The following is a 16,172-nucleotide window of genomic DNA, read 5'->3' as shown; positions in this document are numbered from 1 at the left end:
CATGGTATTTCGAACCCTAAAGTGACAACAATAACTGATTTTCATTACTGCTTGCCGTACTCGCAGGTAACGTTAAGTTCTTCAGGTGAGAGAGAATTATAATAGAAAAGTAGCAAAGCTTTAGATTTCCCGGCATCAGATCATGCTGCCTATAGTCAGTTTTTTACCGTTATATTTTTCTAGACTTGCTTTTTGTATTTACAGATAGCAATTAATGAGTTTAATAAAATGAAAAAGACGGCAACTAAGTTTCTGATATACGTTGCTATTATAAGCATATTGCTTACTTCCATGTTAGTGATGCACAACATTCAAATAAGCAAAATAATCGTAAGTTTATTTGATTTTGTATGAGCTGAAGCCCGCCACAGAGGTTTCTTCTACTCTTAGTAAGAAATATTTAAAACTATCTAAGCTAGGGATGTGAGACCTGCGGCCCGCAAGGACAAATTGTGCGACCCGCCGAGTAGTGCCAGTTGGTGTGCGCCCACAAAATGAGTTTTTAATGTAGTTAAATCTGGTAGGTGCAAGTAATTTACGTTGCAAAGCCTATTCCTAAATCCAAGTTATATATAAAGCATTTAAATGCAATCCGTTCATGTATACCTTGCATATCACTTACATTAGGAGTGTACAACCTTGAATACAGAAGGTCCAGATACAAATACCTGAGCCATTTAACGTAGTCTTTCTATTAGTTACAGAAAGTTTCGGTCATTGATCCTATTACAATTTACAACCGCTGTTTGCTCCACACGAGCTAGCATTGTAACGTCATGACATATTAACGTGTTATTTGCAAATGTTTTTTTTGTGTGTTTCTGTTCTATTTACTATTTCCTGCAATAATATTCGTGTTGTGAGCATGCGAATAATTATTGGGGAAAATTTATCATAGCGCTTTATGGTAACTTGCCATAATGTTTGCAGATGGTTTTCTCTGTGTGCGTGCTCTATTTACGATTTCTTGCAATAATACCCGTGCTATGAGCACACGAATGAATATTCGGGGAATTTGCGATTTTAAAATGCGTTCACCAAAACTCAGTTCGATTTATTTTAGTTTATTCTAAAACCATTTTTTGTTGGTCAAAATTTTGTCAAAGTTGGTGAACTTTTTTACATACCTTGAAGTAGCTCTTCATCATACTTGCATATATGCAACTAATTAACTTTTTTTGGTACTCCAGCAGTATGTGAACCAAGATGGCGGAACAGTTTAGGGTTAAGCCATAAGTTCAGGTACGAATACTACGGGAGTCACTTGGCTAGTTCCTAAACTCGTAATAGAACTAAAATAGGGAAAATTGGAATAAAATTATGGTCCAATCCTAACCTGGTACGCATACTATGTTCAGGTGTCCGCCATCTTGGTTCACATACTACGGGAGTGCCCTTTTTCCTCCGAGATATATAGCTATGTATTCATTGACCTATGTCTTGCTGATCTTCTTCATATCTTCAGCTGACCTGATTTTACAATAACAATATTTTATAATTGTTCGTTTGTAGGGAGTGAAATTGCCGAATATTGGAAAAAGCGTTTTTTTGTCGAAATCTCGAGTTAAAACCAGCACAACGGAAGAAGCACAAACAGAGGCGATTGTAAAAAATGATTGCGTACCATCGCGATCTCTAGTTTATGTAAAAACGCACAAAACGGGGAGTAGTACACTGAGGGCAATACTCGCGAGACACAAAAGAAGATATGAACTCAGTAATCAGGTTAGCATTCTATGATGTAATTTTAAATCTGCTACCAGTACGCATTCCGTCGTACTGTGCTATAGCGTAGTTCATTCAGCCTCAAGATGTATTGCATATATATGTCGGTGTTTCGCAATCTTTTTTGACCGCGTTCCATTTCCGAAACAAAAATGATCGAGGCGGATTCGCGACACTGAATCAAAATGTTGCCTTCATTTATTTCGCTTCACTTCATGTTCTTTCTTCTTAAAAATTGTTTAGTTTAGGTTTATTTGGAAAAAAAATCTGCTCAAAACAAGGCCGCACTCTCACTCTAAGTACCAAAGGGAATGACTTCTGTATGTCTCCTGGGGACACCACACTTCGGCGTTTTCCAAAGAGCCGTGAATAAGGGCCTCCAAGCCACATTATACATCTAAGTAAACCCAATCTCCGTTAACTCGGTTTGTGCGTAAACTCTATCTTTCGCTTTGCCATAGATGTGGGAAAAAAATTAGTAATCAGTAAAAAAGCACATAAATAAACCTGTGTTATAACTGTTGGATCCTTATAATGCCGGGTTGTTTTTCCTACCCGAAACAAAAACAACTTAAATGGGAATAATTACAATTGTCGATATTTCTACAAATTGTTAAAAAAGTCATTTAGTTTCGTCGAAGCTACACTGTATAATAATGAGATTTATATATTTTTTACATCATCGATAACGTCTACAGGTCATTTCAGATATAGGGTTAAAAAGTGGGATTTTTATTCGTCAGAAAACATTCAACCGAATATAACCTGTGATAATGCTTTTAATTTCGCATTGTAGACTCCTGGCTAAAGTCGTTATCCGAATTGAAAAACATATGCAATCATCGTTTATTGTTAATAATTTTTACCTGACTTTTCAGGAAATAGGTATCAAAGAAATAAGATCTCTGAATAATGTAAAGGGCTAATGAATCAGAATGAATAATGACTTGCATCTGAAATTCTCGAATCGGGCGCATTAACAACCTAATTATATTATATATACATTAATATTAGGACTGAAAAAGTCTGTCTACGACAAAAACCTTATTTTAGTTCAATTCGAAGTTCGACGTTCCTTATTTCTATACGCCAGTTTAGTGCGAATGTTGCTCTTTGCTTGAAGCATATATTTTTGCCGCTTTTGTGCATAATTTCTGTCTAATATTCAATGACTATTTCAGACGCAAGTTATGACATTCCCAGCACCATTTTTCGGTGGATATCCAGGAAGATTTCTTCAGAATTTGACAGTTGTTCCTTCTTCAAATATGTCCAAGATTGATGTGCCGCCAGATTACTTACTTGGCCATTTTCGCTTCGATGAGGATGAAGTTCGGTCGTTAATGAATCCAAATGCTAAGTGAGTAAAAATAGGTGTTCTACTTCTATAATTATAAAACTATTATATCCAATTATTCGAATATTTGTCAATGTGTCACACAATTGGCCTGACCAATATGGAGCCTAAACCATGTTCTTGAATAGCTTTGAATGGCGCTGACTGTACTCAGTCTGCTGTGTTGTTGCTATGCTGTTACCCATGATTACCTCACCGGTACCTGTTGATGCCCGGAGTCTCTTTTTTGTAACGGTCCTGGTTTTTTAAACATTAATCTTTTTAATTCCATATATTTGTTCGACTTATTTCTATTCTACCTGTATCAAAGTTAGACTTTTATCACAGTTGTCGTTGCTCGATAACCAACATTGGGTTTTTTCGTCATCCTTCACCGTGAAATGCCATTTTCATCTTTTTTCCTAGTTTTTGATTGCATCAAGTGTATGTTCATTTTGGTGACAAATAAACTACTGACTGACTGACTGACTGGGTTCAAAAATTTCCATGTTTACCGCCTTACCCGGGTGTAATGATTTTTGTCGGCTAAAAGAGTAAAAAGATTGTTACCCCCTTTCTAGTAACTTTTACGTGGAGAAGATATCAAACACCCAAATACAAAAATTACACTTTACGCCGCGTGTATATGTACTTCTCTGAGTGCGTTCTTTCACATAATTTTGAATTAGTCAGACGCTACGTGAAGAGTCCGTTTTTCAAAGAAAACTTGCATGCCCAATAAAAAAAATAAAAATAGCCCGATACCACCTAAACTACCGCAATCATATTCTGTCTTTTCAGTCCAACAAAATCAGCGTGAATTCATGTCGCTCATCCCCAACAAATATTTAATCTATTTACAGATATATTACAATTCTTCGAAACCCGCTTAAAGCATTCGAGTCCTCGTTTTACTACTATTATGGAAAACATACTGAAAAATCTGTGAAAAATTTACAGGTATGGTTACAGGTATATTTTTGAACTTCAAGGATGCAATATCATAAATATATATAACATTAATTTTGTATTCGTTTGTTCAGGGAAAGGTTTACAGACCCAACTAAAAGAATATCGTTAGAGAAGTTGAATTCGAAAGGAGCCCCAATAGATTTATAGTTCTGACAATTTAGGATAGGATAGGATTTACATATTTATCCCGGGGGAGGGAGAAGCCGTAAGACGGCTTAATCATATGACGAACCATGGCCTCTCGTCCGGTTACCAGTCCAATTCGGCTATGGGATTAGTTAGCCAGTTATTTGTTTTCGGAAGCATGGACTTGATGGTAGAGGAAGCCGTAACCGAACAGCGGTTACGTGAACCACCCTACGGCGGCGAGGAGTCCAGCAATCCTTTCGCACATAATCATCCCCGCATGGGACTCGAAACTGCGAACCCACAAAGGGTAATCAGAGATGCGGTGGCGAGCATATTCCTAACGCTTAGCACGATGCGCCACACCGCCGAGCCGTCAAACTTTATTGGACACGTTTAGTGGCCATAACGATCGTTTCAAAATTTTGTTGTTATTGGACACGTAGTGGACATAACGATCGTTTCAATATTATGTTGTTGTTGTTGTTCTTGTTCTTTGACACGTTTTTAAAAAGTCGCTTTTCTCTTCGAATACTGGACCAATTGCTTTGAAATTTTCAGTGGTTAAAGATAAAAATTTTCTCCAGAAGGCTATTACCTTTTTTTTTTTGCTATGACGTCATCAAAATTATGTGACTCTACGTGTCCATATATTTGAGCATAGCTCTCTTGTTGTTATTGTTATTTGTCTCCGTCTCCATTTTAAAAAAATTGCTTTTCTCTTCGAATACTGGACCAATTGCTTTGATATTTTCAGTGGTTAAAGATAAAAATTTTCTCCAGGAGGCTATTACTTTTTTTTCGCTATGGCGTCATCAAAATTATTGCCACTGGGTGGCGCTACATGTCCATATATTTTAGCATAGCTCTCTTGTTTTGTCAAACTTTGATTAGGAATAAATTTGCCATTCGCATCTCGAAAGCTGTCGAGAGGTTTTCAAACATCCAAAATACATGAAAAGTTTAGAAAATAATTTTACGCGTTATTTTCAACAGTACTTATTGGTTGAAGCTTGACATTTAAAACTTATAAAACAGCTTCAAAAGAAACGAGTAAGAAATGTCGTTTTTATGCAGTTTCGGTCGAAAGTTTGCACACTGTTATTTTTTGAGTGAGATTTGAGTCAAACTGTCACCTACGTCATAGGTCACCCGATTTCATTTGAGCTGATCTTTTTGTGGGGATTATCTGAAACGAGCGACAAGCATGCAAAAAATCCAGTCATGATTTAAAAAGTATATATATATATATATGGATATTTTGCTGGGCTTTGCGAAGTCTTTTAAACATTTGGGTGAATTAACAACTTGTCTCGACCTCTCGAATTCAACAACACCATTAAATTGATTAGCTCATGCATGGCAAAATTAAAAAGTAAATGTATATTTTATATCGATTAAGAGAATTAAAGATTGCTATGTTATAATATGCATAAACGATGGAATCGGACTTGAATCGGAGTAACAGTCGAAGATTTGCCGTCTAATTTATGTTTTTTTTACAGAGAATTTCATAAAATTACAAATGATATACATAGCGCAACTATAACCTATAGTTAGTGATCGTTCTATTTATTTTTTTCCTCCTTATTGCCAATTTCTGTGTTAACGATTTTATATGTTTCGACCCACAGCGTTATTTCAATGATTTGTGAACAGCACGAAGGGGGTAGATGTATCGACGGTCAAACTTAAAAAGATCTTATGATAGAATGAAATTTTAAACACTGAACTCTGACCCCTAAGTTAAATGCCGCTTTTTGTGTAAAACGCTCTGCTATCGATTTCGTTTCCGCGGGGCTAACCACTTTTATACATTCTACGCATTTGCTACGGGAGAACCGTATGCATATATACCAAGGATGCTGTAACAAGAGAGGGATTGGGCTAACTATTCTAAGTGATTCAACAGTCTTGGTGCCCATTGACACAGATATATATTATGCTAAAACAAGTAAACGCGATTCGCTTTTCTTATCATAGTTGAATTATATAAATATCTGATGAAGTGGTCTTAGCCAGAAACGTTATATAAAATAGATTTGTGCTAATGTGCAGCACTGCTGCTAGATCCGTTAAAAATGTGGTACTTCCGCAGTGTGTGTACCAGGTTATGGTTGGGCCATAATTTCATTCCAATTTTCCTCATTTTAGTTCTATTATGTGTTCGGGGACTGTCTGTGTTAGCCTAGTGCAGTGTTTCCCAACCTTTTTTAGTCGCGGACTATTTTCTCACCAGGGAAAATCTTTGCGGACTCATTGTGCGTTAATTGTAAACCCCAATTGTGTGTGAAGAAGCAATAAAATCAAAAACAACAGAATTTTACCGGAGTCAGTTTATAATCCACACTTATAAATTTCAATGAGAACCATAGCGAGGGTGCTCTATCATTGAGACATCGAGAACTGCTCGCTCTGGCAAACTCGGAATATATTATGTGATCACTGGCGACGATTCGCCGAGAAAAATTATAGGAAGGAATTTGCAGCTAAAATTTTCAAATAAATTCATTCCGATTATTATCTGTCGTATGTGTCGCGTTTGCTGTTCGAATATTTTAACCAGCCCTACTCGCTAAATATTGAATCGATTAATTTTATGTGAATAAACTTGCCTTTTGTGTTTTATGTAAATACTAACGTAAATCGTAACTTGGCTGGTACTTAAGTCTAGTAAAAACGTTTCCGCCCCGCAATGAATTTGGCGACACTAAAAAGTTCAGTGACCTACATGAAATATACTACTAAATAACTTTTATGCGTATAAACTTGCCTTTTATGTTTTATGTAAATACTAACGTAAACTTGGCTGGTACTTAAGTCTGGTAAAAACGTTTTTGCCCCGCAATGAACTTCGCGACACTGAAAAGGTCAGTTACCTACATAAAATATACTACTACATAACTTCTAAAACGGTGTGGCTCGTTGAGGACTCATTCAAACGCTCTGCGGACTCATTTGAGACTGCAGACTCGGGTTGGGAAACACTGGCCTAGTGAATATACCCCCTGCCCATAGTAATCAGTCCCTTTACACAACTTGATGTAAAGTAGGCGAACAAAATTTACCTCCATATTGGTACACACACTTCTTGAGCGCCAAAAATGTATAGGCTATATATATATCATACTTTCACTTTAGGCGGTTACGTGTCATCCTGAACCATACCTACAAGTTGCGAAGAAGTATGAAGTTAGTTATCCTGACTACCTAGCGATGGCAGAAAATTCCTTGAACGAATCGATTGCCTGGTATTTCAGGTTCGTTCCCCGTTAGCATAAATATATAGCTTACTGGTGGTCGTTTTTCTTCAAGATACATGTGGAACCAAGATGGTTGTTTGAATGTTGATGTATATATTGCTTATTCTAAAATGTCTCACAATAACCTATCTATCTACTATTGTAGCTGAGCAGTTATATTTCATTAGTCGAACTAAACTGCTGTTTTTTCAAGACTGAATCTAACTAGATAACAAATATAGTACTTGTACTCGGTAACACATTGATGCCAAAACAAAGTTGCATAGGCCAGGCAACAGTAAAAAAACGTCCCGAAATAGTCTTGCCCTCATAGACCTTGGAATAAATATACAAAAAACAAAAAAATCTAAAACAAAAAAATCTAAATGAGCACTTTCTTACCATTCTTAAAATTCATCTACAGAAGCCGCAATTACCAATCATTTGATCTCGGACTTGATCCTACAATCAACGGAAAAGATTATGTTCTCAGCATGGCAAAGAAGTTGGATGCCGTTTTTGACTTGGTTCTCATCACAGATCATCTCCTGGAGTCCTTGATACTGATGAAGGTGAGTATAGACAAGTACATGGTGCTATATATATTATATGATGCATCTTTTGTAGAAAAAGAGTCTCAGCCGTGGTAACCCTTATCATTTGCGCGACGACGAAACACTTGGTGTTGTCACTTGTGTATGAATCCCCAAACCTGTATAGTTGATAAAATTCTAGTCACGGGCGAACCGATTCGCGGGTCCCGGCGAATGTCTTAACAAATAAAGTCAAACCAATCATGTATTGAGCTTATGTTATGATTTCTGAATCGAATTTCTGAAATAAATCAAAACGGCCTATTTTATTTTTTTTCTATAAAGTAAGCTTGTGGATTTTCGAATTTTCCACGACATGTCATTTCAAAAGTCGCCCGTAAACTTTGCTCGGAGATGGGCCTGTCTTACTTCAAATTAGTAGGGTTTTTAAATTGTACACAATTTTTATATTTTCAGGAAGTATTATGTATGTCATGGGAAGATATTGTTCCACCAACTAGGAATAAAGGAACTTACGAATCACATACTTATTCTGTCAAAGAGAAACAGATTGCCAGCAGACTCAATAATCAGGTGTGTATTTCATCGGATTTTATTTGTGACCCTTTCTCAATTGTTGCTATAGTTACCAGTTTGTGTTTGTGGAATTCAGGATCTCGTTTTGTACGAATATTTCAATGCTACGCTATGGAAAAAGATTGATTCTTACGGTAGGAAACGGATGGAAGACGACGTGAATACACTGAAAGAATATATAAAACAAGCCAATACGCGCAAAGATGATAACAAGAAAAAGCGAAACAGAAGAAGCACTCAAACTATCAATAAGAATGAACAAGATGCAAATAAGAGACATTATGCAACTGCTACAGACGCTTTAATATCATCAATACTTAAGAAAAGGGGCCACAATTCGGTTAATATAAATAAGATTCGGGAAATTGCTATTCACATGTCAAAGAATTCAGGATGGTGCCCGCCTAGCCCAGGTCGATTCACGTTGGATTAGAAATATATACATATCTATATATACGTAAGCATCTCATTTAATCATTTAATCACTCTCAGACGACTTGAAAGTTCAAATATATATATATATATATGTGTGTGTGTGTGTGTAATTGTCGTTTGCCGTTTTCAGTTACTGATTTATTCTGACAACATTTTGATGAATATATATTTGTTACTTCAATCAGAGTTTTGTGAATGCTCAGAAAGTGAGGTAGGAGTTGTGGTTACCATGACAGAAATAAGAAGTGAAAATGATAATAAGAAAGAAACAGCGAGAAGAGGTAATAAAAAGTGACTTGGCCCATCGATGCATACCGTGTTTCCCCAAAATAAGACCTACCCCGAAAATAAGCCCCAGTCTGAATTTTAAAAATGATTTCAATATAAGCCCTCCCCCTCATTTTTTTTTTTCTTTTAGTTAGTCGAAAGCAAGAAATCTCTCCTACACGTTTTAAATGATTGATAATTATTATAATCTATGTTATGCAGTTTTTTTTAATAAAAGCGTGTTATTTATAAGTGAATGGAAATCTCATAATTCTCTACATTATAATTTTGTTTTTGATAAATGAAAATATAAGACATCCCCCGAAAATAACCCCCAGTGTTATTTCTCGGAGATAAATTTAAATAAGACCCAGTCTTATTTTCGGGAAAACACGTTATAGGAATACTTCACTGTGTTCAAACCATCAACCTTATTGCCGGGCTATCAGTCGGGTTTGTCTAATTTAATGGGTACTTATGGAGATATATAATCACTCTTCTAATTCGTAGATTTTCATCGCGTGAATCGCGGCCAATCAGAGATTAACTCTTTGAACCCTGAAAGCCGCTAAACCGGCTTTCCCGAGAAAGTCTTCTGACGCTGAAAGCCGGTTTAGCGGCTTTCGCATCCCGTAAGAGGTATGCAACTTTGAAACCTCATATCTCGCGAACCATTTATTATATTTAGACAAGTTTTACATCGTGTGAAAGATAATCTACAGGACTGAGTATAATTTTAAAATTAAGATAGAATATTGTGATCATCTTATGAAAATTGGCAAAATTAAAAAGCATAAAAAACTTCTGAAAATTGCTCAAATCTAATTGACAAAACTTAAATTTGTTTTCGATTAAACCTAGTACATTATCGACAAAATTTGTAGAATTTGAAGATAGCTTTCCAGTGATACCATTAGATTGAACTTATGTTGCACCATTCAAATTTTAGAAGCATTTTTATTCGTGATTTTGTTTGTCGCAAGATCGAGGTGACGTAAATAACGACCTAACACATTTACGCCGTTACGCAGCGACGTTAAGCACGTAGCACGTTTACGTTTCATACGAGAAACACTTTTCCTCGCATGCTCGTAACGTCATTTACTTAAGTTCGTACTCGTGAAGCGACTTACGACTTGTAAACGATACACGGGGAAATTTACGCATTACATCGGTTCGACTAAAACACACAATACGCAGTGTTATTGCCGTTTTAATTGCATAAAGATATGAAAAATACGAATAGCAAAATTACGGATTTCTAAAAACGGAATGATGGAACATATCGATGGATGCATTGTTTAGCGCCATTGCTGAGTTTTATTGTGCCATATTTTCTTCTTCCGATAGATGAATACTATCCAATATTTCATCTGGACAAAGCTTCCGTTTAAAATCCATTGTAAATATAGCGATAACAGGAATGTAGCGTATATGCAGTAATTTCGAAAATCTAATGAGGCTGCAAAATGTAAAACACTGGCCAGGTGAGCTACTGGTGCCACCATGTCTTCCGTGTACCCGTTATCAGTTTTTTTTTATTCAATCTTCATGATATCCAACGGTGAATAATTAGCCTTGATGTTTCCGGCGGAACCTCATAAATTCATGAGGATCAAATATTTCGTTTTGGCCATTCATTTTCGTCCCATATCCAAATAGTAAACGTATATAAAATGGCCTTTATATTCTAGCAATTTTACTATGTTCGATCAAAATTCGTCTGAAAGGGTTTTATCTGCGGCCGAGGATATGATACTAATGCAATGAAGCCACCATCTGCACTCAAGCTGTGAACGACCAGATGTGCAATTGCGCAATATACCTCACGCAAAGAGTTACGCACGATACGTCGCATGAACGTTATCACGACAATGTCGTCGTCGCCCTTTGCGTCCTTACGCAAACTTGGCGTCAAATAGTTGATAAATTTTGTTCCCAAACCATTTGAATCGATAGTACAAATTCTGCAATAAAATGAGTTATGCGTATGTTAAGAAAGTCATACGTATATTCTCCGAAAGGTAATTTTGTATACTTTTCAAAATTGTACTTATATTAATGATACATTTCTAAGAAATGTATTAAATATTACCAAAATACAAAAAAATAGTAGATGGGGCTACAAATAGGCTTACACATCTCATCAAAACATCTCGTGAAAAATAATGCCAGTTAAAAATAAAAGACTAGATAAGCTTTTATATGATATATTACAGACCATCTGATATCTAATGGTTTAGAAGTTATTTTGATTTAAAATTAGGGATATTACAATTTTTTAACGCGTCAAATCGATGCGACGCCGTGGGAAGTCAGGGTGAGAGAGTAGCATCGTTCTGGGGATTCAGAGTTCAAAGAGTTAATGGTTCGTGAACCACACTATGGATCAACGACTAACATACCGCTATGGATCGACAATTAAGCATAAACTTTTTTATTCATGGTTGCTCCCAATGTGTTTAAATAATTCATTAACAATGAATGCTTCAAATTGAGCCCAGAAAATTACATAAAAACAGTAATCTACTATTAAAAAAATCCTAACTTGAAAAATAATGACAGTAATAATTCTATTATTTAAAATTACAACTTTCATTTCGATCCATTCAAGATTTATCTACTTTCTTTGCTCTTTCATGCCCAATCGAATGAGTTTTAAAGGATGAGGTTGGCCTAGTAAATGGGACCAATGTGGATAATAGTCTGCTCGTTTATAACACGTCAGAGTAACGAATACGTATTTTCATATTCTCTCGAAAAAAATGAAAAATGCGTCTCTCGTCTACAGTAATAAGTACCTAAGCGTGACGCTTTCTGACGCGCAAGGCCCCATGGTGTAATGGTTAGCACTCTGGACTTTGAATCCAGCGATCCGAGTTCAAATCTCGGTGGGACCTCTTCTTTTTTCATTTTTCTGTTTCCCCTTAAACAGAGCACACATTGGTTATCAAATTGACCATGTCATGATCCAGTATTTCCTTACGGCAACATTACCCATAAAATTAAAAAACGATCACAGGAAGAAAATTTGCATTGGTTATATATTACACGAAAGATGGTATTATGTTTGGCTCAGGGGCGGACACCCGGGGGGGCGAGGGGGGGCGGTCGCCCCCCCAATAATTTCGCAAAAAAATTTAATACATGTTGTTTCCGCCTTACAAAATTATCATTTCCGAAAAGTGCGATAGTCAAGCGCAATTAAACGGTTAATAGTTACCGATATTATAAATGTTTTCTTACAATAATTTGGACCAGGTCGCCTTCGGAGCACCTCACAATTTTGTGAAACATGCGCGCCCGCACGGGTAATACTCCGTCTTCAAACGCACCGCCGATCACGCGCCACGGTTTTGCACAACTAATTCATTTTTGTACAATTTAACATGATTTTCTCATTGTCAAAATCTTTCAATAGTGTTATTGTTGGCACTTGCGAGAGAAGTGAAAGTGGCAAACTGTGTTTCATTACAACAATTAATTATTATCGCTAAAAAATTAACTAAATCTAAAGTTGTTATAAACAATTTTCACCGCTGGACGTATCTTTTCACGTTATGGATTTCGTGCAAGGCCCAGCATAATTTGCGATCAAAGATCAAAGCATTTACTATGTCGAAAAGTTGAAAAGCGGAAATATAAAATACTAAAAATAAAACTGTAAACAATATAAGTTTTGTTGAGGCCCGCGACAGTCTAAAAACGCTTTTCTAGGCATCGAAAATCGCAAAATTTCGTGTGTTATGTTTGCTTGACTTGCACAAGTTATGTTTGCTTGACCTTTAAAAACATTTCGTCACTAAAATCGAAACACGGTCAATTGTGAGCGGGATTTGCCTTTGTATCCATTACTTTTAAATTGACGTCGAAAATTTTCGTGTTAACATTAAACAAAGCTGAGAACGCGACTTTTCCCCGGTTTGTGATGATATATAGAATAATTAAAGTATATTCGATCACTTTTTGTATTTATTTATGTATTTTTATTGTACTGAAATAACTTTTACTACGTGAGAATTGACAGAAAATTTACGGATTTTTCGAAAGGTTTTATCTTTGAAAATAATCGGAGTGACAACATTGCGATTGAGCGGAGCCAGTGTGACAAGTACATCTCAAATTTATCGAATGCGCAAAATAGCAAAAATACGAATCAAAACAATATATAAACGGGCAGTTTACCACACATTTTTATGTCCGCGGATTGCCGTCGTGTTTTAGAGTGGCTCTTGTTTTGTCGACTCAACCGCAGTTTAAATTGAAGACAATTAAATTAATAAATCAAGACATTTTGAATATGCCCGTATCGGTCTTCGATTGATTACTTTGCACAAGTGAAAAATCATTTTTCTTTGATAAAGTCGGCTCTTTTAACAAGTGGCGTAATCGCGGCGACTGTTCCGCGTGGATTTCGAGGCGGTGAATTTGTATTTTTGATTTACTAGTATACTTTATAATTATTTTCATTGTATGAATTAAAATTGTACTATATGGGATTTTATATCAGATATCGAGATTTTTGTAACGGCGATAACGAGTTCGGAAGATTGCAAAAATACGTATCAAAATTAAATACATCAGGCAGCTTATCTCATATTTTTATGTACACATATCGCCGTGGTACTTTAGTTTAGTAATATTTTTATTTTGACGTAAGAAGTGTCAACCGCGAGTTACGTTGCACACAAATAAATTAATATATAAGGACATTTTAGAATCTCGTGGCTGTCATGAATTGACAGAAAAATCATTATACGCTTAAATAGGCGGCTCTTTTAACGAGCGCGTAATCGCGGTGCTTGTTGCAGACGGCGATGGGGAGTTCCGACTTTGATCCCCCCGCCTTTTCTTTTAAATCCTGGCTGCGCGCCTGAACTTGTGCCTGTTTATTTTCGTATTAAATTATAAATAAAAACCCTGCAAAGTCATTGCGTGAATCCTGAATGTTATTTCGAGTTCAAATGATGATTTAATAAATCGGCAATAATGGCAATTCTACTAGTCAAATGATAATTCCTTGGTAAAATTTAGGAAAAAAATTCGCACAATAGCTTGTTACCTTGTTTTGCATTTCTAATTTTACGAAACGGCGTTAGTGCGCTTTATGCAGAACTAGGAATTGAAACAATAACCTAATTTGCTATTTTCTGTTTGTTAGCAAGAGCCGTGGGCTAATTCTCGCGGAATTCAAGAAATTGGTTCAGTGACGCGCAAGTTCCGTGTCCGAGCAAAGCAGCCTAGGTAATCGATATATGAGTAGCAAAATGACATGCTAATACTTAGAGAATGACATCGACAGGTTATTGTTACGTGACGATACACGGCGCGGTGTTTTTCGGTAGGCGATCCAAGTTCGCCCCCCCCAAAATTATGGAAAGTGTCCGCCCCTGGTTTGGCTACTAGGCGATATATAACGTTAGATGAAAACATGAAGTGCTTACTGACACTCCAACTTAAATATAAAAAAAAACTATCTTTCGCATCTATTGTGACAAGTAACAAATAGTACGACATTGTTGCAATTGAATGGAGTCCAAATAAATTTCTACTTATGATATCATACTACGATGGTTAATCAGTTTTCTTATTGCAAATTTCGACTAATATTTCAGTATTTCGCTGTATCCGTGTACTAGGTTTCATAAAGATGAAAATTGAATTTTATATTTTCCTCTATTCAAGACATTTAAATTGAGGAATATACTGTATAAGATTAAATTGGTCATTATTACGGTAGCTTAGGCAAATTGTAACATCCCGAAAGTGCAATACATTCGCGTGCTTTCGTTTGGAGTATTTGGTTGATTATTTCTGGCCCAAGCCTCGTTCAACTAGCTCTGTGATATTTGTAATTTTTATGTGTGCTGGCAAGCGCACAAATAAATATTTTCATGTTTTGAAATATTTCGCTCCCTCTTCATTCTAAATTTGTGTGAATTATGGTGTTTTCAAAACAAGCTATCTATCTAAATCGCACCAATCATTGATATTGTATACTATTAGATTAGTATAGGACTAAAAAGTAACGACGTCCCTGGGTGGGCTTGAACCACCAACCTTTCGGTTAACAGCCGAACGCGCTGACCAATTGCGCCACAGAGACAGACGAGCACCTCGGTGCCGAATACTGAATATGTTACAAGCAATGATACTGTTTAGCCCCGGGCGATGAACAAAACGTTACATATTAGGACTCTCGCAATAATTTATCGTCTGACTCCGTGGCGCAACGGTAGCGCGTCTGACTCCAGATCAGAAGGTTGCGTGTTCAAATCACGTCGGGGTCAACTTTTGCTCATATTGATAATAAATTTTTGTCTCTTATAAAAAACTGAGACAGTTGCCACACAAGGCACACATACAAGCAACTTAATCACGGGACATCGTAAGCACAAATTACTAGAAAATGATAATGTAGCTTTACTGCGGAAAAAAAGTGGCGGGGAACCATAGCTGGTTAGGTATCGAGCAGCGACACCCGATGCAGGCGCTTAGATAGATATTGCACCGGCTACGGTACGTGAAAATAACTTAATTGTCATAATGTCTTCCGAAAAGTTTTTGTTCTGAGAAAGTCCCAAAAACGGTGCGATAGACTCGTCTAAAATTACCACCAGCTTATTGCATCACTTTAAAACTTTTATCATAAAGGACTTCAGGAGTTTACACGTTTGTATCTCTCGCATTTAATTGACTCCACGTTAACTACAAGCTATAGTTTCGGAGTATGGGTTGCGGACACATATCCGGGTGTTTATATTAATTGCTGTTTTAATGCAATTTTTCATCTTTCTTTATTATGTATACTTCCGGTTTGAGATAAAATAAACTACCGACTGTTTGTTATCTTATTCCATATCATCGACTATCCGCAATGTGCAAATTGCTGATTTTAGAGTCGGCAATGTTTGACCTTTTGTTACTAATACATCTGCT

The 16,172-nt window shown here is 36.4% G+C and overlaps 1 protein-coding gene and 3 non-coding genes across 4 annotated transcripts; 3 read left to right on the top strand and 1 right to left on the bottom strand.

Annotated features, from left to right (window-relative positions):
• The first annotated feature begins 208 nt into the window (after window positions 1-208).
• LOC120342010 (galactosylceramide sulfotransferase-like) lies at window positions 209-9,083 on the top strand. The gene is made up of 8 exons (XM_039410656.2): window positions 209-330; window positions 1,513-1,725; window positions 2,907-3,085; window positions 3,925-4,021; window positions 7,301-7,419; window positions 7,826-7,973; window positions 8,412-8,528; window positions 8,608-9,083. The coding sequence occupies exons 1-8, from the start codon at window positions 229-231 to the stop codon at window positions 8,962-8,964; spliced, it is 1,332 nt and encodes a 443-aa protein (XP_039266590.2). The 5' UTR covers window positions 209-228; the 3' UTR covers window positions 8,965-9,083.
• Window positions 9,084-12,061: 2,978 nt separating this feature from the next.
• Trnaq-uug (transfer RNA glutamine (anticodon UUG)) lies at window positions 12,062-12,133 on the top strand. Its single transcript has one exon. It is a non-coding gene; the product is annotated as a tRNA-Gln (tRNA).
• Window positions 12,134-15,265: 3,132 nt separating this feature from the next.
• Trnan-guu (transfer RNA asparagine (anticodon GUU)) lies at window positions 15,266-15,339 on the bottom strand. The gene has a single exon. It is a non-coding gene; the product is annotated as a tRNA-Asn (tRNA).
• A 112-nt stretch (window positions 15,340-15,451) lies between these two features.
• Window positions 15,452-15,523, top strand: Trnaw-cca (transfer RNA tryptophan (anticodon CCA)). The gene has a single exon. It is a non-coding gene; the product is annotated as a tRNA-Trp (tRNA).
• The last annotated feature ends 649 nt before the right edge of the window (window positions 15,524-16,172 follow it).

This window comes from Styela clava, chromosome 3, assembly GCF_964204865.1.
Source record: "Styela clava chromosome 3, kaStyClav1.hap1.2, whole genome shotgun sequence".
In the NCBI taxonomy this organism is placed as follows: domain Eukaryota; kingdom Metazoa; phylum Chordata; class Ascidiacea; order Stolidobranchia; family Styelidae; genus Styela; species Styela clava.
This window is presented reverse-complemented; position numbering and strand designations above follow the sequence as displayed.

Excerpts from the sequence above, each read along its gene's own strand:
- LOC120342010 (XM_039410656.2), top strand. The coding sequence starts at position 229 with ATGAAAAAGACGGCAACTAAGTTTCTGATATACGTTGCTATTATAAGC. Across the intron at positions 1,726-2,906 it reads GATATGAACTCAGTAATCAG|ACGCAAGTTATGACATTCCC; the intron begins GTTAGCATTCTA and ends TGACTATTTCAG. Across the intron at positions 3,086-3,924 it reads TTAATGAATCCAAATGCTAA|ATATATTACAATTCTTCGAA; the intron begins GTGAGTAAAAAT and ends ATCTATTTACAG.